This window comes from Apus apus, chromosome 1, assembly GCF_020740795.1.
Source record: "Apus apus isolate bApuApu2 chromosome 1, bApuApu2.pri.cur, whole genome shotgun sequence".
In the NCBI taxonomy this organism is placed as follows: domain Eukaryota; kingdom Metazoa; phylum Chordata; class Aves; order Apodiformes; family Apodidae; genus Apus; species Apus apus.
In genome coordinates, this window is record NC_067282.1 from 116,471,708 (window position 1) to 116,495,447 (window position 23,740).

Sequence of the window (23,740 nt, forward strand, 5' to 3'; positions counted from 1 at the left end):
GGAGTATCAGGTGCATTTTTGCATCTCCTGCCACTGTGGAGTTAGGGGCAAGATGAGTCTGTACCTTGACTCTGGAACTGGGAAGGACTCCCAGATTATCTATCCTTAATATATCCTCCCCACCTAAGTTAATGTCAAGGTTACAAAAAAAACTAAAGTTAAGGAATGATAGAGTACCTAGAGACATTTTCAGTAGACGTATAACCATAGCTTTGGACTTGTTTGTTCGGTTTATTTTTTTGTGGGTTTTTTGTTGTTGGTTTTTGGTATGGTGGTTTTTTTGTGTGTGTGTGTGTTTGTTTTGTTTTGGGGTTGTTTTGGTTTGGTTTGTTGCGGCTTTTTTGGTGGTGTTGTGTGTTTTTTTTCCTTTTTTAGCTAAGTTCAGCTTTTGGATGCTTAGAGGCTTTTGAAAATCTGGCTGTGGGGAGCACTGTAGGAAGCTTCTATCAGGCTACAAACAGCTGTTGTTACACTTGGAACTTATAAGAGGCAAATTTCCTTGTAACACAAAACCAGAATGAGATACCATTGAACTCACTTTGTGTGATGCTGTGTGTGGGAAAAGTGAGGGTAGAGGTAACCTGGTTTAGAGATTATCCTAAATTTATATCTCTAAATATAAACATCTTTAAACATTGAGGCTTCCTAGGTCTAGATAAGGACACAAATACTGTGGCACAGGCCTGTCTTTAAATGACACACTAATTGTTAATATAATTTTTCGAAAGGCTTATCATTATGTTTTATAAAGAATGTGTTCTATAGAAAGAAGCTTTGTTTTAAATGTCATAATGTAAGAAACAAAATCTTTGTGATTTAAACAACACTGCTTATATTCCACATAAGAGCGGGAAACAGGATAGTTTGCCTTGTTAGGTAGTGTTTATTGAATGAAGTTTAAATGTCAACTGAGGGTTTTGGTGTTTATTTTAATCATACTGCTTGAATAGGTGATTATTAAAAAGTTCTTTTTCTCAGAGGTGTCATGAATATAATGAATTTCATAATGGAACATTTTTTTTTATCTTCTTTGTTTATACCACTGAATCAATGCACAGGCAGTTAATGGGCCAAAGCTGTTTTAATTTCATTTTTATAAAGAGAACTTATAAAAAATGCCTGAGAGAGAACACAATGACAAAATACTTTTTTACAGGAAAGAGATGAGTGCAGAGAAACTCGCAAAGCATTAGCTCATCAATGCAGCATTTTATCATTAGCTGAAAGTAAATTATGTTTACCTATGTATCCAAAGACTGAAAACCCACTGGTACCATAAGGAAAATAACACTTGTTACTCTATCCCTGTTTCTTGTCCTATCATTAGCTTCAGATTCCAAATGTTGGCAAGAAGTGCCATGATTCAGAGAGACATAGAATGGCTCATGAACCAGTATGTGAAGAAATAAATAGGTATTTTGATCAGGTTCTGACTGAGATAATGTTCTGCTTCTCTACAGTACACTGAAGGAGTTCTTCTCAAAACATTCTTCAGTCATGCTCTTATTGCAATGCAATAAATATCATGCAGATGACTTTATACTAATATCTTGTCCTCAAAACTGAAGCAACTAGTAACAAATAACACTGCCTTATTTATTCTCTTGGATTTTGACCATCATTAAGTCTTCCTGCATATTTTTCAGGACCTATTCAGCAGCTTATTTTTAGCAAATAAAGCGTTTATGGAAACTTGCATACTGTAGAATTCTATGTTGACATGGAGAATAATGTTGGCCTGAAAAACATATGAACCTGAAAGAGCAAAAGACAATTATATTCTATCTCAACTATTTGCTTATGCAAATACTTCTTAGTGTGGAAATATAGGCAGGTTACGCTGCAGAGCAAACACTACTGCTCCTCCTTCTGCCAGAATGGTGGGCTGGAAGCAGTGCTGTGTTGTATTAGATCCCAGTTGTTAAGGTGTATCAGGGGTTGTATACTGGGAGAAGATATGGCAGAAACATTTCTTCAGGAAGCCTTTGACTTTTACACACCTTTGGACACTTCACAGATGGAATCATAAAATTCACCATTTGCCATTGTTACTTTTACAGTCACCATAGCACAGCTGCATCATTCAATACATTGAGATGAATAATTTTTGTCCTGGATGGCATGTCTGACACAGGATTTATTCAGAGCTCCCCAAAACCATAATATAACTTTGCTGTAGAAACAATTAATCAAGCTTGTAGATACTGAGACAAGCACTTCATGTGTCCTGAGCAGATTCTTCCCCGTGCTGTGATATCAGGTTCTTTACCCCTTCCTATGACCTATTTTTAGAGCAGTAATGCTGCAAGGCACATGATCCAGAAAGGAAATTACTTAATTTTGCAGTATTTCCTTCTTCCTATTAGTCTAAGACAATCAAAGACATGTTCAAGAGTGTCTTTTAACTACAGTTTCTATGGTCATTAGTGTCTTGATTGTGATGGGTACTAATTTTCTGGCCTGATCCATTAGCTACTCTTAACTATTGAAGTCAACACGACTGTTCAGATGCTTAAGTGCTTTGTTGACTCAGGGCCAGAGTGTTCAGAAGCTTGTAAGATCAGCCTCCAATATGAGAAGAAAAACAAAAACCATGTGTCCAGTCACAAATAATCATTGCAGTTAGCTGTATAAGTTATAAGACTTAGTAATATATTGTAAATCCAAAGGTTCAGCTACACACGGAACAAATTATTTCAGTAATTTTCTTACTGGGTTGCTTCACAGAAATTTCCATCTCCTTACAGCAATTTGTTTGAAGAAAGGTTAGTTTTGAATGAAGACAGCAGGTTTACATAAACGCTGATTATCTTCCCAACTCTGAGATACAGTTAGCATATTAATTATATGTATTTCTTTGGAGAGACTCAGTTTGCTAAGGTTAACGACAAAAAATACAGAACAGCATTTTAGTTTTTACTGAAATACTAATTGATATATACTTGCTATTTATATTAAATTAACGTGTTTATGCTGGCAGGTAGAGGGTTTTACATAAGTATATCTTATTTTATAATCTTTATTTTTTAACCATATTCTATTCTAATGGGAAAATGTACCAGATACTACTTGATAAGTATTTCAAATCCTGTCACAATACAGAAATCAGCTTGATGTTACTGTGTTTATTGATGCCAAATTTTTTTATTGCAATTAAACCTTAATTTGAGCTGTTGTTGTTTAATATGTCAGCTCTGAAATCCGGTTTTCCAGCAAAACCCATTTGATTTTTCTTTCTAATAAATGTTTGTAATTTGGTTGCCTGCATAATAGTGTTGTCACAGCTGGCATTAATCAGCATCTTTATACCAAATTGTAAAGACCCATCATCCAACCACCAGCCATCAAACAGATTAACATACAACCCTAGAGCTGGAAAGAGCTGAATACTTTTACAGCAGAGACTGTTATCATTATCACCACTTGACAGGATTGGAACAGAGGCAAGGAGCCATGAAGTGCTTTGCCTAGACACCTCCAGCAACCAGCAGTAGAAGCAGCCCAAAGTTCCCAAAATGGTCTGCTACAGTTTTCTTGCTGTGGATCACAGGAATAAAAAGAAATAATTACTTCTTAAATGTATTCACCCGGTCTCCTGGAGTGATAGTAGGTTGTTGTCATATTGGTGGTGTTGAGTTGTGTGAATAAACTTCACCGCTGTTCCTGGCCATGCTGTGCCAGTTTTCTAGCTACAAAGCAAACTTCAGTTCCTCATAATTGTCAAGTTGACACCCTTCTGCAACAATAAATGTAATACAAAGCATAAAAAAGCGTTTGAGGCAAAGAAAGGAGCTGTCTGCAGTTACGTGCTATTAAAAAAGAAACCACATCAGATGGAATTATTCACATGGCTGGCAGTAATGGAAATATACAATAGAACAGAATGTGGAGTGGTGCACTGCTGGGCCTTGTCTCCTGGATGGAGACGTTAAGGTTGGGAACAGCTTTGGCAACAGTGAATATGACATGGTAGAGTATAGTATTTTACAAGGAAGAAGCAGGGCAATAAATAGGATTGTAACCCTGGACTTCCAGAGAGATGATTTTGTACTCTTCAAAGATCTACTTGCAAGAATCCTGTAGGCTAAGACTCTGGAAGGTAGGGGGACCCAGGAAAGTTGGTTAATTTTCAGATATCAGTTCCTCCAAGCTCAAGATAGGTGCATTCCCTTGATTAAAAAATCAGAGGAGGAAGGAGACCTGCATGGATGAGCAAGGAGCTGCTGAAAGTCTCATGGAAGAAAGAAATTTATAGTTTGTAGAAGAAAGGACTTGTCACTTGGGAGAACTACAGGAACGTTGTCAGGGTATGTAGGAAGGCAACAAGGAAGGCTCAAGCTCTCTTCCTGGCTAAGGAAGTAAAAGAGAACAAGAAGGAGTTCTTCAAATACATCAGTGCTATAAGGAAGAATAGTGAAAATGTGGGCCCACTTCTGAATGAGGTGGGAGTCCACACACACAGTGTGCAGAGAAGGCAGTTACTGAACACCTTCTTTGCTTCAGTCTTTAGTCTTAAGACCAGCCCTGGTGAATCCCAGACCCTGGATGTAAGAGAGAAGGCCTGGAGGAAGGAAGACTCTCCACTGGTCAATGAGGATTGGGTTAGAGATTAGTTGGGTAAACTTAATATACACAAGTACATGGGCTCTGATGGGATGCACCCATGAGTGCTGAGAGACCTGGCTGGTGTTGTTGCTCTACCACTCTCCATCACTTTTGAAAAATCATGGCAAACAGGAGAGGTGACTGAGGACTGGAGGAAAGCCAATATCATTCCGGTCTTCCAAAAGGGAAACTACAGACCAGTCAGCCTCACCTCCATCTCTGGAAAAATGATGAAGCAGCTCATTCTGGAGGTCATCTCTAAGCATATGGAAGAGAAGAAGGTTATCAGGAGTAGCCATCATGGATTTACAAAGGGGAAATCATGCTTGACTAATCTGATAGCCTTCTATGATGTTGTGACAGAATGGATAAATGCAGGGAGACCAGTGGATGTAGTCTAACTTGCCCTTAGCAAGGCTTTTGACACTGTCTCCCATAACATGCTTGTGACCGAGCTCTGGAAGTGTGGGAGAGAAGAATGGACACTGAGATGGATTAAGAAGTGCTTAAGCTATAGAGCCCAGAGGGTAATGGTCAGTGGAGTCCAGCTGGAGACCTGTAACTAGTGGAGTCCCCCAGGGATCAGTGCTGGGTCCAGTCCTGTTCAACAGCTTCATCAGTGACCTGGATGAGGGAACAGAGTGTGTCCTCAGCAAGTTTGATGACCATACCAAACTGGGAGGATTGCCTGATTCACTGGAAGGCTGTGTGGTCATTCAGCAAGATTTGGACAGGCTGGAGAGCTGGGCAAAGAGGAACCTAATGAGGTTCAACAAGAATAAGTGTAGAGTCCTGCACCTGGGGAGAAAAAACACCATGCACCAATACAGATTAGGAGCTGGCCTGCTAGAAAGCAACTCTGTAGAGAAGGTCCTTGGAGTCCTGGTGGACAACAAGTTATCCATGTGACAGAAACGTGCTCTTGTGGCCAAGAAGGCCAATGGTATCCTGGGATGCATTAAGAAGAGTGTGGTCAGCAGGTCAAGGGACGTTCTCCTCCCCCTCTACTCTGCCCCAGTGAGACCACACCTGGAGTATTGTGTCCAGTTCTGGGCTCCCCAGTTCAAGGGTACAGGGATCTACTTGGGAGAGTCCAATGGAGAGTTACGGGGATAATTAAGGGACAGGAACACCTGCCTGATGAGGAATGCCTGAGAGACTTGGGACTATTTGGCCTGGAGAAGAGAAGACTGAGAGGGGATCTTATTAATGTAAATAAATATCTGAAGGGTGGGTGTCAGGAAGCAGGGGCTAGTCTCTTTTCAGTCATGCCCTGTGATAAGACAAGGAGCAATGGATGCAAACTAGAGCACAGGAAGTTCCACCTCAACATGAAGAAGACCTTCTTTACTATAAGGGTTACAGAGCACTGGAATAGGCTCCCCAGAGAGGTTCTGGAGTCTCCTTCTTGGGAGACTTTCAAGACAGATGTGTTTCTGAGTGACCTGCCCTAGATTCTGTGGTGGTCCTGCTCTGGCAGGGGGGTTGGACTCAATGATCTCCAGAGGTCCCTTCCAACCCCTAAAATCCTGTGAAAAACATTGAGGAAAAGATGATGGAAAGGAATTACTTTTTTGAATTTAGATTATTTTCAAGAACTACAGAACTGTTTAAACCAGAAATTCCAGCTAGGAAAAGTTGCAGAGATACCTGGTATTGTGTTGGGTGATTTTTCTGAACAGGTATTAAGCTTGATATTCTGTGGGGCGATGATGAGATTTAGCAAATGTAAAGTGTAAAACTAGAATATTCCTATTAGCCATTGTGTAGCCAGGAGCTAGGATATCACAGTATTTTAAGAAGAACTTTTCAATTGTGCATATGAACCTAAACTTTTCAAAATGGTAAACAATGTCTTAGACATTAGCATGAATGGGATTTTGAGCTGTCTAAGCTGCTTAAAGCTACAAAATAAACATTAATTCCCCACCCCCAAAAAATCTGAAATATATTTATTTATTTTAATTTAAATGGATCCAGAGAGTTTAGGTTGGGGAGTTGGAGAAAGAAGATAAAGCTGATGAAGGACATCTTCGTAAACACAGTTGATAAAGAGATAGCTTTGTGATGATACTAATGTGGAATTAAAGGCTTTTTTTGGTGTGAAACAGAGGAGGGAGAGAATCAAACCAAACATCTCTTTAACATGCTTTAGAGCATGCCCTGATCAATACATTTCCATTTAGCAATTTAAGATTTCTATCTAACGAATTTGGCTGCATAGCCTCATTCAGTAGAACAGCTAAGCATATGTGGAATTTTAAAAACATGCTCATGTGATCTCTGTATACAAATGATTGCTTAAAGCTAGAAACTTCCTTCCCTCTCTCCCTCCCTCCTTCCCTCCTTCCTTTCTTTCTCTCTCTCTCTCTCTCTCTCTTCCTCCCTTCCCACCTTTCCCCCTTCCCTCCCCACACTCCCCTCCATTTTTTCCCTTATTTTCCTTCTTTTTTTCCTTTTTTTATTCTCCTTTTCTTCTGGAGGATAAAAGTAATTGTTTGAATAACCTGCCTACTGGAACAGTCCCTTAAGGAGTTCTTACTTAAATGATTATTATGTTGACCAATTTCACAAGCTTAGAGCTGCTTAAATGAGTGTGAGCACTTACAACGTCCTTCAAGTGCAGTGTTTCTATACAAATATTTTGAGTTCTGCGAAAGATGAGTGCTTGCGGTTTGTGCAAGCATCAGCCCTCTTAGTGTAAAATGGTATGCTTTCTAACCATGAGAACAATGAAGTTATAAAGACTTAGAATTTGAAGTACAGAATCAGGAAAACTCTAAAATATTAAGAAGGAGATTTATTATATACCCCAGAAAAAGGTTTTATAATGTAACATCTTAAATATCAGGGAACCAGACTGAAGGAGTCTGACAGTATCTTTTCAGTGTTACCTCTATGCTAGAAGGGATAGCAGAGCTTTCTGATAAATGGGCCAAAATCAATTCCATTAGATACTGGAACTACCCAAATAACTTTTCAGAAAAAAAAAAAATGTGGCTGTGGGTTACATGTATTAACTTCAGCTCGTCTTGAGTCAGAACCCTTAGCTTTGGTGCTAGTGGCTGCCATTCAGGTAGACTGCAGCTTGGATTACTTGTCAAGTACCTACCCCTGAGTTTGTAACGGAAAACAAAACTCTAAACAAAACTCTACTAGTGATCCCACTAGGAGAGTATATATTGCTGAAAGGAAGGCTAGGAGAAGCTTTTATTTTGCATGTGCTGTAAACGCAAAAATCAGATGTATATTTTTGCATAAAACCAAAGCTCTAGATCCATTAGCTTTATGAGTGACTCTATAAAACAAATGCATGTTTTCATTATAGTTCCAATCCCCCTGCATGGGCAGGGACACCTCCCACTAGATCAGGTTGCTCCCATCCAACTAGGCCTTGAACACTTCCAGGGATGGAGCAACCACAACTTCCCTGGACAACCTGTGCCAGTGTCTCACCATCCTCATACTAAAGAATTTCATCCTAATGTCTAACCTAAATCTACCCTCTATATTTCTTTTTAAAAGGAGTGGGAACAATGACAAGGAAGCAAGTTATTTCTTCTTACATTTATTTTTGAAAAAAAAAATATTTAAAAAAATAATCTTGGCTTTCCAAAGAAATCAAACAAATAATTAGCATACAAATTGTTATGAAAATAGCTGCTGCAAAATATCTATTTCTAGGGGCTTGTAATCAGTCTTTTTACCAGAATACCATTTGAGCTAGTTTCATACTATTTATTTTATCTTTAGTTTACAGTCCTTCCCTTCTACATCCAGATTGCTCATAGCAGTCTAATGCCAGATCAGCCCTTTGGGCATCCAAGATGTTTGTTTTCCTTCCTGAAACACACAATCAGGCACTTGGTATTAGTAATTATGTCATACCAAGCAAATTAATAATAGCAGACATAATTTTGCATCCCCTGTATAAAGACAGAGGAGAACTAAGTCCAGAAAAATGACAGATTTATGTACACTACCTGATGAGTTTTTCTTCTGTTGTCTAATTCTTTATTCCCCTTTGTTTTGCTACTTTATGCAATCAGTATTAGACAACAGACTGGAAGAGCTGGAAATTGGTTGAAAGCTTATAGAATTGATACTGCAGCAACTTTTGTCACTGATTTAAATGGGAGCAAACTTAAGCCTTTGGTATTACTCCTAAGAGTCAAGACTAGAATTTTATTTGGACAGATACTGATCAGGTCTTATGATATATACTGAAAGGAGAAAGCTCAGGGATTTACAAACATTTTCACATGTCTTCAGGCAAAGATTTCTGAAGCAGTGCCAGGCAGCAGTATTGCAATGCTCTGTCAAGATAAGCAGTCACAGACAGTTGATACAAATTAATTTCCATAATTTGCTGGATATTTAGAAGTATCAGCATTGAGATATTTTTGTTAATGCTCAATTTAAATGCTTGTTGTTTTTTTTTAAATGTAAGCAGTATATGCTTACATGTCTGAAAATGCCAAGTCACTGTTTTTAAAGTCATCTCCATTAGCTGATACAAGGTTTAAATAAAGTATGTGTTTATTATTTTCTCCATTCTATTGCAGGATTCTTATAAATAAGTGAGGAACTACCAACTCTACAATACTTAAAACTCCTTCTGTTTTTTTTATCGAGAGAAGCCAAGTTAAAATGGTGAAAGCATGATTATAATATATGTCTTTTTCTATATTTTTTGTATCATTTAGATATCAGCATGAATCAATTCCAAGTCCACTGGTTACTCGAGTCCTGTGCACACAATGACACCAAAGGACCTGGAAAAGTAACTGAGCTGACTTATGTAAGTCTCCATCCGGCCTTCTGCTTGACCCTGAATAGCTTCTAAACAGCAAGAGCAAGGATGGTTCTGTAACATAACACAGTACACTTTATGCCATGTTTTGTAGATAAGTATGAATGGGGGGGGGGGGGGGTTATGTTCCTCCTCATCAAAATTATGCATCTGGACTGTTATGGATTTTGTTGTTTGGGTTTTTTTAAAAAAACATGCTAGGCTAAAATAATACTTTTGGTTTTGTCCATGTTACTTAGAAAACAACAGGCAAATGAACTTCTTAGTACTTACAAATTTCTACAGCATATCGAACATGGAGCTTTGTCTATAATTAATGCTGTAGGACTCCATCACAGTGGAAATACTGAACATTAATAATAGTCATTAATAAACTAGGTTCTCTTTTAGACATGCATGCGGGTTTCACGTGAGAACAATAATAGAATAAAAAAAAGGACCACAGATTAAATATACTAGACATCAAATCTCAAGTCATACAGATATCAGATAGGGACAAAACCTGTATATATGTACATGTCAGCTCAAATATATATTGTGGTAGCAGTCCCTTGTACTCAATTTGATGGCAATCTAGTGTCATCTGTCTCTGTAATACATTATTTGAACAACACAGTAATGTGGTTGGTGCATCACAATTGATTTAGTGAGTTATGGAGAATGGAAGAAATTCACCTTTCCTTCTTACCTTGACCTGTACTACTGGATCAATTCAGTGAAGTTGATGGCATGTAAAAGTAGAGTTAAAAGACATAATTTCTCATACAGAATGCTGTTAGCTTGTAAGATGTACTGCTGCATGGGGTCAGCAAAGCAAATATTAGAGGCAAATTAAAAATATAGTGACAATGTTATGATCAGTCCCAATTTTTCAAGTTATGCAAATTGAAAATGTGAAGAAAGTTAACATTTAAGAAATTTATTTCCACTAGAGGTCAGGAAAGACTCTTAGTACATCTGCCCAAATGCATTGTGGGATTAGTTAATTTATTTCCTCTCAATCATATGGTAATTGGTCCAATCTACTTTGGGAAAGTCTGTGGTTCTCTTGAGGAAGAAGATAATTACAAGCTGTCAGAAGAAGGCTGACACTACAAAAAGTTTGGTACTGGATATGATAGGTAAAGGTATATAAATCATTTAGGCCCTGTCACAATAAATGAAAACAGTCTTGTTACGATTTTAAGCGGGTGTCAGGCCTATTAGAACAATCTCCTAGCAGGTGGAAGGTGGGGAGTCAAGTCTGCTGTTAGCCCAGTCTCTATGTCCAATCCAAGTGAAGGTTAGATTAATGCCATTTAGGACCAAACAGAAGAGTGAATTATACAGACGTTTGGAAATTAGTGATTCTGAAGGGAAGTAGAAATCTAAAGATTTAAAGTGAAAAACTTTTGACCTTAGGTAGTATAGTATTATTGGACATTTTCCCAGGAAAAAACAACAAAGCAAACCAAAACTTTTTTTTCTCATATAAGATTTGTGCTAAAGCTATCAGACTATGATTTTCAAAAGTACTTTAGACAACAGTAAGAATTTAGCAGGATACCTACACTTTTAGTTAAGTTTTCTCCAGTCATTATCTTTAAACAGAGAATTGTGTTCAGCTGCGGAGCTTTTCTTCCTGGTAAGAAGCCAGAAGCAGGTAATTTCCTAAAGTGGAAAAAGAAGTGGATCCATAATGCGATGTAGGACTTTGAATGTGCTTTCAAAAAATTAAATGTGGATGAAGCCTGTCATTTACAGCAGCTTTACTCAGCTTTCTTACATTGTTTAATTCGATTAGCGTTTACATCCACTCCTTGTTACCCCTATTGCGAGTTGCTTTGATGCAGTGTTGCAAAGGAACTCTGTAGAATTGAAGGACATATCCAAATACCATGCTAGTATAGTTTGCTACTGAAAATATTAATAACATAGACAATGTTTGCTTTGTTCTCTGAGTAAAAGCCATGTTGACATGTTTTAAGCATATCAGGAAAATCTTTTATTTGAGAAAACTTTTCATCTTCAGCCAACCTTATTTTTCAATTTTATTTTTTTTTAGAGGTCTATTTGCAGCATGTGATTTTTTTTTTTTTTTATTCTAGGAAAACTACATGATTCTGAAGGATCTGTCATTTTCATGCAAATATAAAGTCACTGTTTTGCCTGCAAAATCTAAAGGCCGTTTTAAGGCTGAGAGTATTTTCTTTGTTACCCCATCTTGCTCTGCATTTAAAGAAAAAAGCCACAAGCACATTAATTGTCCTGCTGAAGGAGGTAAGGCACGATCTGGAGTAGCCAGATAGTTTCAAATGCATTTATAATCACTAAAATAAAGTCTTTAAAAGCTATTCTAAAATACAAAATGAAAGATTCAGAACTAATACAAATATGACTAATGCTTATGTGAAAAATTGACTAAAATACAGAGCGGTGTAGATTTTGTCTACTACTTTATTGTTTTGTCAATTAGGTGATAATTTTAGTGGACCGTTTATAAATATTTAATGACATTTGTTATTACGCAGTTTTCCCAGTTAGTTGTTATAATCACAGATGGTAAGTGGAAACATGATTATGCTGGCAACACCCACCTTTTGAATGTTTTACTAGTGATTGGGCTCAATGATCTTTGGAGGTCCCTTCCAGCCCCTAGCATTCTGTGATTCTCTGATACTTTTTTTGGTTTTATTTTGTTTAGGTTAATTCTGCTCTCAAATATCAAAACTCACAACTTTTATAGTGTTACTACGATGGTGGGTACAGCTAGAGGGTTATGGAAAATTGCTGAATCATGAAGATGTTGGTTGGTAAAGACCCCGCACAACACTATAGGCTTGGGGAAGAGTGGCTGGAAAGCTGCCCAGAGGAAAAGGACCTGGGGATGTTGGTTGACAGATGCCTGAATATGAGCCAAGAAGGCCAACAGCATCCTGGCCTGCATCAGGAATAGTGTGGTCAGCAGGACTAAGGAAGTGATTGTCCCCCTGTACTTGGCACTGGTGAGGCCGCACCTCGAATCCTGTGCTCAGTTTTGGGCCCCTCACTAGGAGAAGGACATTGAGGTGCTGGAGCAAGTCCAGAGAAGGGCAAGAAAGCTGGTGAAGGGTCTGGAGAACAAGCCTTACGAGAAGCGTCTGAAGGAACTGGGGTTGCTTAGTCTGGAGAAAAGGACTCTGAGTGGAGACCTTATCACTCTCTACAACTACCTGAAAGGAGGCTGCAGTCAGGTGGGGGTCAGTCTCTTCTCCCAGGTAACATGTGATAGGACAAGAGGAAATGGCCTACAGTTGCTCCAAGGGAGGTTTAGACTGGATATTAGGAAAAATTTCCTCACAAAAGGGGTTGTCAGGCATTAGAACAGGCTGTCCAGGGAACGGGTTAAGTCACCATCCCTGGAAGTATTTCAAAGATGTGCAGATGTGGTGCTTTGTGACACGGTTTAGTGGCGGACTTGGCAGCATTAGTTTAACTCAATAATCTTAAAGGTCTTTTCCAACCAAAACCGTTTTATTATTCTATTCTGATTCCATGACCTCTGAGGTCAGCTGGTCCACTGCCCACAGCTTTGCACAGCCAAGCCTGAAAACCTTTCACTTCAGCTAGAGGGTGGCCCTCTCACTTTGAGTACCTACTGTCCTGAAGGGTGCTCCTATGCTTCATGAGTCACCTCAGAGTCCTGCTGGCCACCAATGTAATTTACTCACCACCTGACTCTTGACTATTTCCAGCATTACAACCATACTCCTTGGCAAACACAACTCAGGCATATGTTTCACCTAATCGGAGTGCCCCTATTAACTTGTACTACAGTTTTAGATCATTAATTTTTGCCTATATCATGGAGTTCTTTGCTGTCCTGTGGACTTTCTTGTGGTCCCAAAAAAACAGTGCTCAGGTATTCTGAAATGCAGAGGAGCAGCAAGGTAGTTCCCTGTGAATGAGGCACTCACACCTTTATATGCTTTCCTTTGTGTTGCCTGCAGCTGTCAGGATTTGAAGTTTGAATTTGGCACAAAATGACAATGGCAGAAAGCTGTCAGGATCTCAGGAAAAAGCAGAAATAAAGTTCTGTCTGACCTTGACTTGTGGTACTAAATGAACATTACTGAACATTATCTTTCAAAGTTTAGCTTATCTTTTTGCTTTCCAAATTTGTAGTGCCAGTTCTACCCAAAGTGTTGGCCAAACCCGAGAATCTATCTGCGTCTTTCATTGTCCAGGAAGGTAACATCACTGGTCATTTTTCCTGGAAGATATCTAAGGCAGATCTTCACCAGCCTATGACAGGGTTTCAAGTCACCTGGGCAGAAGTAACCACAGAAAGCCGTCAGAACAGCTTACCCAACAGCATCATTTCGCAGTCACAGATACTGCCAGCAGTAAGTTGTTTGTTACTTTCCTTTGCTAGCAGCTTCATGAATGTGTGTGTACGTGGCCTATTTTTAATGTTTAGTGGTAATGCAGATGTCACACGTAGCTTTCTCTGGCTCTGCAGGCAAGTTGGAGCAGGAAGTGCTTAATTTTTCCTCCTTGCTAGAGAAACAAAGCACAGCTACACTTGATGACACATCAAACATTTTAATGTTCACAGTTGTCAAATTAGCAACTATTGTCTGAGAGATGCCCAAAGGGAGGAAAAGATCATCCATGTGGCAATAGACAGTTTTTATTTTCTCTTGATGATCAGGCTGTTCATCTTGGTGACTACTATAGTTTTACTAATTATTTGGTGCCCAAGTCAATTGATTTAATAGAATTTTCTCTTAGAGTCACTTACTGCTCTGAGAAAAATATTCCCCCTCTGTCAGTGCACACTGTTGTTCGACAAATAATTTAAAGGAGAACTATATTTCACTGTGCCACAGTTTAACACTGGGCCAGCAATTAAACAAATGACAAATTGCTCTCTGTTAAGCCCCCTTCCTCATCCTATATGGAAGGGAGAGGGAATAAGGGAGAGAGACTCTTACGGTTTGGAAACTAAACTACACAGCTTTAATGAAACACTTGTGGTGAAAAGGAAATAATGTAAATAATACAAATATATACACAAAAGCACTGTCTTGCGCCCCCTCAAGTAACATGTCACAACTGAGGCTGTAGGGCAGGCCCTAGAAAAGTACCAGACTCCACTCCTGGAGTTAGCAGCAGATGGGAGCTGGGTGCAGGAACACAGGGATTTGGGAATGCACGGATCAGGATCAAAGGCAGACAAATGGACAGAATCGTCCCTGGCACTGGCCATGGACAAAGAGAGCCTGACCATCATGATCCCTCAAATTTATACCAAGTATGATGTGTATGGGATGGAATACTTTGGTCAATTTTGGTCACATGTCTGGTCTGCTCCTCCTCAAAGCAGGGTCTCAGGTGTGACCCCTTTGCTCCCTTCTGGTTCTGGAGCATAAGATGTTTCGCAGAACCAAGCAGTGACCTTGGTTCTGCACACCGCTCTCCGGCAGTAACTATAATCATCAAGCATTTTCAGTCCTAGAAGAAGACACTGACTGAAAAACATGCTGTTAATTTCAGTAAGTGCAGCTACTTAGAAGTGTCTTATCTGAAAAGTAAACTCACTAGAGAGAAAATTTGTTCTAGCCTGGCCCAAACCAGGACACACTATTTATTGAAAGTGTGAGAATTAACAATTTTAATTCATGCCGCTATTTGCTTTAAGATGGCCTTTGCTCTTTCAGTTCCTCCTCTGGCAGGGGCAGGTGAAGAACACTTCATTCAGACTCTGCTGCCAGATCCACTGAAGTCAAAAAAAGGGCTTATGCAGCTATCATTGCTCCAAAGTCAGCTAACAGTTTTGGGAGTCTTTCAATTCACTTCAGGGAAGTGGATTAAAGCAATTGTGTCTAGTGCAGAGCTGACTGGAAATCTTTTCACAACATTCATTTCATCAATGAATGCATAAAATGTTTAGTTGGACACATCTTAAATTGAATAATTTTTCCCAAAATCCAACACAAAGTTCTCACCATCCTTTCTTAATTCCTAGCAAACTGCCCTAAGGCTAGGGCACCCATGTTTCAAAGACTGTTATTCTGGGGAACAGCAATGGAGTTGATCGCTGATGCTCTAAAACTATGGGGCAAGCAACCATGTAGTGTGTGGAGTTGCTTTGTTACAGCTTAGTGCAGAATGTTGTGATATGTACCAATTCACTCAAAGCTTGACCCACATCTTCCATTTCCAAGAAGACCCAGGAACAACCTGGACCTCTTACATGTAAAACCATAGCGTTACAGTAAACAACTATGCTCAAAGCCAATGGCAAGCAAAAAAATCTGAAAAAAGCCTCTCAACAAAGTGATGCATACATTAAGTTATTTCAGTGGAATTCTAAGAAAATAAGTTGTGGATGTGCTGAGGAAGTTGGGGTTGTCTGTACTGGAGAAGAGGAGGCTCTGGGGAGACCGTATAGCAGCCTTCCAGTATCTGAAGGGGCTACATGAAAGCTGGGGAGGGATTCTTATACAAGGGCATGTAGTGAGAGGATAAGGGGTAATAGATTAAAACTGGAAAAAGGGAGATTTGGGTTAGGCATTAGAAACAAATTCTTTAGTGTGAGGGTGGTGAGACACTGGAACAGGTTGCCTAGAGAAGTTGTGAATGCCCCGTCCCTGGAAGTGTTCAAGGGCGGGTTAGATGAGGCTCTGAGCAACCTCATCTAGTGGGAGGTGTCTCTGCCTATGGAAGGGTGTTGGATCTAGTGTAGCAGGATCTAGATATTTTAATATTAGATGCTCTGAGAATTAATGCAGTTTGTTTATATTTAGGACCATTATGTACTTACCGTGCCCAATCTGAGACCATCAATGCTGTATCGCTTAGAAGTTCAAGTGCTGACAACTGGTGGGGAAGGGCCAGCTACGATAAAGTCATTCCGAACACCCGACCTTCCTCCATTTTTACCCCACAGTAAGTAGTACCCTGTTTTGACATGTGATTATATGGTACAGAACTTCAGTCCTCCACATGTAAACAGTTTGCTCAAGCCTTAAGAGTTTTTACTGGTTTTTATTGGTTACAGTAGCATTCCATGAATTTAAGATATGTGAAAATACTGGGGTTTTATTCCCCTCATAACTTTTTTGCTCTTTGTCTTTCTTTTGCTCAGTTTCTCTGGTCCAACATTTGCCATTCAATCAACCACAGCTCTTCAACTTATGCCTGTACCACTTGGGATTCAAAGATGATCTGTTCTCCAAGTGTTGCCTAGGCCTGGGATTGCTTGGCATTCAAGATTAAATTTTTCTGGATGCATTCAGTCCAGCATGGCTGGAGCCTGATCGTACCTCTAATGCAGTGCAGACCTCTTAATGGCCCTTTCCAGCATTTTATATGTTTCTGAAAAATACAGTTCAGTGTTGTGAAGCTCCACAAAAAATGTAATTAATTAGCCCAAGATAAATCTGCTTGAATCCTTTTGTCTTTTCACAGTCACTAAAGTTGCCTGGACTGAACATGCACATAGTTATTGGCACATGCAGTTCACTTACAAGCTGAAGGATTGCAAACTGACTGCCTCATAAAAACATTTTAGTACAGATAAACAGTGGTGTTACATATTCAGGGTTTGATATGTGCATATTTTCCTATTCTTCTGTTTAGGACCTCATCTGAAGCAACATCATCCACATCACTACAAGCCATCCCCAGAAAAATATTAGACTGTTTCAGATGATTCTGCAAATAACAGAGAGAAAAACTGAGATCCCAAATGGAGGGTGGGAAAAAGAGACATCTGAAGGAGCAATGAACCCAGTTTTCCAGGGGAAGTTACCATCCTATACAATCTATAGCTACTTCTCTGTAGTTTAGCCATGACAAATTGCATTTGCACCAAGGCCAGGATGAAACATACAGCAAGTATCATTTCAAGTAATAGTACCAGCACTATTTAACAAGCTGAAGATCTCATCCAACTCAACACCTGTGAAAAAATAAAAAGTGTGTTCTTTATAATTTTTTTGTACTTCAATGTTTAAAGTAGATTGAAATGGTGCAGTGTATACAGCTTTTCCTTTGAGTGACTACAATGTTAATATTTGCAAGGTCATCTTGTGATGTATACATACTTCTGAACACTGAAGACTATGTTCTCATCAGTGTGTTTATCAATTTTACTTCAAGCTCTGCCTGCCCCCTGTCTGAGCCCGAGTGTAATTTGCTATTATAGAAGATCTTTGTGTGTCTGAAATAAGGACATAAGTAAAATAACCACCAGTAACAGAAACCTTAAAATAGTATTTAATAACTGGTGTATCACCAGAGAGGTGGATGAAAATACATTTGTATCAACCATCTATTCTGAAGTGGTAATGTTTTAGCATGTAGGTCTTCTATAAACATAGTTAACAGCAAAAAAAAATATGCAGGGTAGAAGTACCATTGTAAAGAAACAAATTACAATTATTGGAATTGTTGAAAATCTATAGCAGTTGATAGGGCCTGAAAGAATGATGTTTTAAATCCCAGTTACAAGATTTTGATATATAATATTTCAAGGTATAATATTATATCTTGTAAAGAAACACCTATTTTCTAGTTTAAAAGCTGAATAGTTAATATGGACATTTTAGAAATTAAAGTTCTGAAGCACTTTTATTATTCAAGTAGCCATAGAACTACTTTTTGGTTTTGGCTTTTGATGCACGTATCTCTTTTTCCCCATGGATCTTTTGAGCAGAAGGATGGATGTTTTGGCTTCATGCTATTCTGCTTACAGAAGGAATTGTGTGACGATTATCTGGCATCTGGAAAACATTGGCTTATAGTTTATTTGAATGCATTTCTCAAATTTAGACAGAAGGGTGCCCTTTTTAACTATAAGGGAATTCATATTGCCTTTATGCTCAATATAAACTGTCTAGAATTATTTGCCACACCTAAAGACACCCTTCAATATTAAACAGAAACTGCTTTTATATATTATCAAGAGCGTGGAAAGTATCTGCCAATAAACATGAATACAGATACTCATTATTAGCTTCTCAAGATGTTTGAAGTGCTGCTGCATTCTTTGGCACAGTTTCCTTGGCTCCCTGAATCATCATATGATGACACTAATGGAGCTCAAACAGTTAGTAGTCAAATTTGACAAGGTGGCCACTTTTTCTTCCAGTAGATGCTATAGTCTCCCCTGTACTTCATATTTGCCTGACATACTCAGTGACAGAATCTCAGACATTAGCGGTAAATATATTTTCCTTCTCTTGATAACAGACTGTTTTGTGGAAAATAAATATGGAGAAGAGTAACACATACCTGAAACCAAGGATCAGAGTAATGTTTATTGTAGTAGAGCATTCACAAATGCAGTTTTTCTACACTGAAGTTTATATCTTTTTGTTTCATGTGGGTTGATACTACTAGGGGTGAAGGAAATGGAATTAATTTCTGATCACTTGCTCATTTCAGCTTTCCTACCTTTCTACCTTTGGTGTCAAAAGGCTCTTTTTTGCCATGCTCTTTCTACTTTCCTTGTTGTCTTTTTCAATATGCACTCAGTGACGGAAAACTTTTTGAGAAAATTTCTATTGCTACATGGTTTGGGCCTTTAACAGTAATTTTAAATATATGAAATGCTATGGTGCTTTTAATTCCTTCCTCTACCACACTGTCATTTCCCCTTTTCCAAAATACATTAGTAAATAAAAAGATGAGCTCTTCTTCATACAATCTGTAGTATAAAGGTTTATTTTCAATTTTGGCAGAAGGCTAGCATCTCAGAGACTTATGTCAGGATAGAAATGTTTTTTTTTGTGTACAAATCTTTACACAATTTGAACCAGACTGGCATGCAGCACTGCTTCAGCATTTAGATTGCACAGGGCATCAGTAAGGCTAGAAGTGATCTCCATGGTGTTTGCTGAGAGCAGGAGTCAGGGAAAGTAATTACTACAGATTTCTCTGAAAACTCCTGTCCCAGCGTTTCAATCACAGCCTATTCTAGTTACACTGGAACAAATCTGTAGTGATTTGATTAATGTTAATGAAATCATGTTTTGTTCATAGTGGCATGGTAAAGCATAGAACATGGATGTCGGTCTTTATTACAATTATGCTAAATCTGGCTTGGAGATAAACTGGAAGCTAGTAGCCCTGAGTGATCATACCCTTGGTCTTGGTTCCTGAGGGGAAGCCTCATTCTTCTGAAAGGAATCAAAATAGTTACTGTTTGCTGATGCCAGTCTTTTTGAAGCATTCAACTTCTAGAAGTAATAATACAAAAAATATGGAGAGATTTTCCATTTTAAAGTCGATTCTGGAAACAAACAGAAATTTTATAAAGTAGAATTGTATTGAGCAAGTGTATTATATGTAGTCCAGTAAGATGTAAATTAATTTTTTCCTTCTACAAATCAGCTTATCAACTCACCTTTCAAGTCACCCTCCAAATCAAAAATGGAAAATACAAGGTCGACAAAGCTCATGCATGTATTATGAATTCCCAACTATGAGTTATTTCCTGCTTATTCTTTTAATTTAGCAGTACAGATTTGAAGTTGTTAGTGCCTAATTCATAAAGCCTTGTTTGCTGAATTGTACAGGGTATTGTCCTAATTTACTAGTGTCACACTAAACATCTAATTCAGCAATATAATTGTAATCCACTCTTTGATTCCATAGTTAAAGATTTATTTTCTCTAATGATGTTGTGTAATACAGAGTTAATATAGATATTGAGATGTTTTTCAATACTCTGCACCTTTAAACTAATGTATTGTTTGCTATGTACGATTCTGATGGATTTGTCAGTTGGCTTCAGGATGCATTTTATCTATTTCTTAAAGGAGAATTTTAAGAATGTGCCATTTTTGCTAGCTGCTTTGTGAAGTGGATTTTATTGTTCATCGGTGCTTTTTGTTTAAGAGAATGTTTTGTTCTTATTGTACCTTTTGTGACCATTTTTGAGTTGTTTATAGAGCAGGAGAAATTCAAATAAGACAGAGCTTGTGATGTACTACAATGTGTATTATCCTGAATATTCATTAAGAATATATCACATAGACAATAAATAAGAGGTCTGACTTCTGAAATGCTGAACGTCCTACACTTAGTGGCTTAAGAAAGAGCTGAGGACATGGTATGACAATGCTAAAATTGACATTAATGTTTGACATGATCACACACAAAATCAAAGAAATAGTCTTTGCTAACATGAATGGGAATTTTGACATTGGCATTAGCAGAACTGAATAGAAATCTAAATAGTGAGTCAATTTATTCCACTATACTTTGATCTCCATGCTCCCAACTGGAGTCAGGGAGAGTTTCAGATAAGCAGGCCCTGATTCATGAAGTCATGCAGAAGGGGAAACTTGCATATGCATAAAAGAAGTCAGTGGGGTGGAAGTGAAACTTTGCAGTTAAGAATGAGCTTTAGTGAGGTCTCAAATAAAGCGTGGATGTCAAAATTTGCTTAAATACTGTCTTAAATCAGGGCCTTATAAAACAAAATATGGGACCCAGAGAGTTCTAAATTCTGTGTACACCACAATAGAAAATAAATAAATATTTTTGTCTTGTGTATATGTAAATGTAGTTGTGATATTGACTTATTTATTAATTCATTTTCTTATACTATGTGCCAAGTATATTCCTACCCTTTCAATCAGTACCTGTGAATATCAGTTACTAAAAATATTGTTTATGCAAATTTGTGCACTGTAACCAGGAATATGATGCTAATAAGATTTTGCATGTAGTTTTAAATAATTAAGAAATCCTTGTATTTAAAAAATGTAAATGGATACCTTCAGATGTTGATGATTATATATGGTTTTGCATGCCAAAACTCATTGTTCAGTTGTGGGCATGAAATGTAACGACTGTATTACCTCTACTGAAGATATTAGTAAGGTACAATTTACCAAGCAATTAACAGAGCTCTATAAGTATTTTTTTTTCCTTTTTACTTAATTATGTTGTAGTAGAGGTAACAGAACTGCTTCTTTGTTACCCAGACTGGCTGTAGAAATTATGTTCCTATAACACTCATTTAAAGTCAATATTTATTTATGTATGTAATACAAGAAGATTGGTCTTATGTGTCTGTCCTGTTATTTAGAGAAAAAAAATACACTTCTTGTAAAAATAATTTGTATAAAAATGTAAATGTAAATAGAGCCTGATTTCTTTAGTCATTCTTTTCATGTTTAGAATTTGTACATACTGTTTAGGTAATAAACTATCCTACACTGAAATCTTGCTACATTATCTCCTCCATACAGAATTTATAGTTTTGTTTTTCTTAAGCTGAAGACACACAGTAATCTAAGAAAGATCAGTGTCACACTAAGTACCTTTGCTCCATCTACATTTCATTGTGTATAACGTAATACCATTTTATCTTCCATTAACTGCAGCATTTTGTTTTCTTTAGAAAGTGATCAAAATAATCTGGAAAGAAATTTAGATGTGATTTGAGTATTTTGTGTTGAAAAGCAATCCTTGAAGTAAAAACTCAGACTCAAGAACTTGCCATCTGTCTCTCTGTTTTAATGGAATACTCCACAGTGAAGATTTGTTCACCCATTGTAATGCTAACTTAAAATAATTGAAATGTTGCTGGACCTATGTCAGTGGCCTGATCCTGCAAGGCAAGATTTTCATGATTGAAAATTGCTGTGAAATCTATGCATACACCATATTTGGAGTATTTTCTACTTTAAAGTACTGTATCTCATGATTTAAATTCTATATTTTTAAAAAATATAGATATCTCTCTTAGTATAAACATATAACTTTCAGATTGTTATAGATGTGCTATCAGTCTCAGATAAGATGCAATATCTTTAGTTTGGGCATGCAACTTTGACTTGCTCTTGACTTACCTAATAAACATTTAGATTCTAACTTAAACTACAAAATGTCCTGATATTGCTTTCTCATTAGAATAACTGCTTAATTTTTTTATTTTTATTTTCCTTTTACATAATTGAATAATATTTAGAAAAATCCATGTAGTTAAATTGTACTATTTTGATAATATTTGCCACTATGATTAAGTAAACCAAGACAAGAATGATTTATCACCCTGGATAGGTAAGTTGTCATAATAAATAGTTGTTCTGTATGCTGTAACTCAAAATACCCTTTTTTTTTTTTTTTTTTTTTCCTGCCATAACATCAAATAAATGTTTTATTCAGCATTGAATTAAAAGAGACAGTGACTGGATGATACTAATGATATGAAATACAGAAAAATTGTTATATGTTGAGAAGTACTGATCAGTTTGGGGTTAGGTTTTGTGACTTGTGCTTCTGTGCAACTTGGCTTTTGTGCACTGAAAGCTGGAATGCACTCAAACGATTCTACTTCATAAAAAATTTAATACCATGAAAGCTCTTCGCAGTACCAAAAAAAAAAAAAGTCAAAACAAAGTGTTTGTTGTACTATTTTCTTGTCTGTACTTGTTTTCTTATTACAGGTGTTCCATTGTCATTGTTTGGATTTACGCCAGCCTCCGTGAGGAAGGCCTTGAGCCAAAACACTGGCTGTTAGCCCGTTGGTGGCAATGCAGCACCTGTAGAGAAATCACTGGGGAGAACACTGAGAGTGTAAGCTTTGAAGTAGAGCCAATGTGCTAGACTCCTGCTGATTTGAAGGGGATGCAGCTCAGCAGAAGTGAATTGCTGTGACCCCCTTTGGGTTGTGCTTAATAGCCTTCCTGCTTCAACTCAAGGTGCTGGCAGGAGCATGGATTAATGTTTAATACATGCCTTGCTATAAGTATTTACTGAGATTGCCATGTGGCACAGAAACTAGAGAATTTATGAATGCTTGCTGAACCCACTTCCTCACCTGTGCTGGTGATTTATTCATGTTACTTAATAATATGCTACATTCAGGAGGGCTGTTTATTCTCAAAGGAAGTTAAACTTTAGGAACAGTGAGTTGTCCTTTTGCAGCTCAGTTGGGCAAATATGCTACACACAAATTTGCCTTTATATTTGTGTGCAAATATATTTGTACGCCAAATAGACCTTGCTTGTCTTTTCCGCAAGCTGTCTGGTAATATATATGTGCAATAGGTTAAAAACTGTCAGTGTTTAAAAGTAACTGCAGATTTGCTGATTAGTACTGATTAGCCAACATATTTTTCATATTTTTATAGTTTTATTTAGAAAATAAATTCCCTGATTTACATGGTTTGGACTGCATAATTGTTAGGAGATGCAGAGTGATAGGCTGTAATTTCTACCCTGTCATTTCTAAGTGGAAGGTAGTGGAAGCAGACTGGGGACAGAAGAGCATAGGTGGCACAAAAAGAAGCTAATCATCTGATGTATTTATTTCTTTGCAGAAATCCAGTTTCCAGT

The 23,740-nt window shown here is 37.7% G+C and overlaps 1 protein-coding gene across 1 annotated transcript in view; it reads left to right on the forward strand.

Moving 5' to 3' along the window:
• The window catches only part of ANOS1 (anosmin 1), a 140,844-nt gene extending 119,394 nt beyond the window's left edge, over window positions 1-21,450 (forward strand). The window contains exons 10-14 of the mRNA XM_051644185.1: window positions 9,312-9,406; window positions 11,506-11,677; window positions 13,562-13,782; window positions 16,189-16,330; window positions 17,024-21,450. Of these exons, the coding sequence (XP_051500145.1) occupies window positions 9,312-9,406; window positions 11,506-11,677; window positions 13,562-13,782; window positions 16,189-16,330; window positions 17,024-17,082 (689 nt within the window). The 3' untranslated portion in view covers window positions 17,083-21,450. The remainder of the gene's footprint in view (window positions 1-9,311; window positions 9,407-11,505; window positions 11,678-13,561; window positions 13,783-16,188; window positions 16,331-17,023) is intronic.
• The last annotated feature ends 2,290 nt before the right edge of the window (window positions 21,451-23,740 follow it).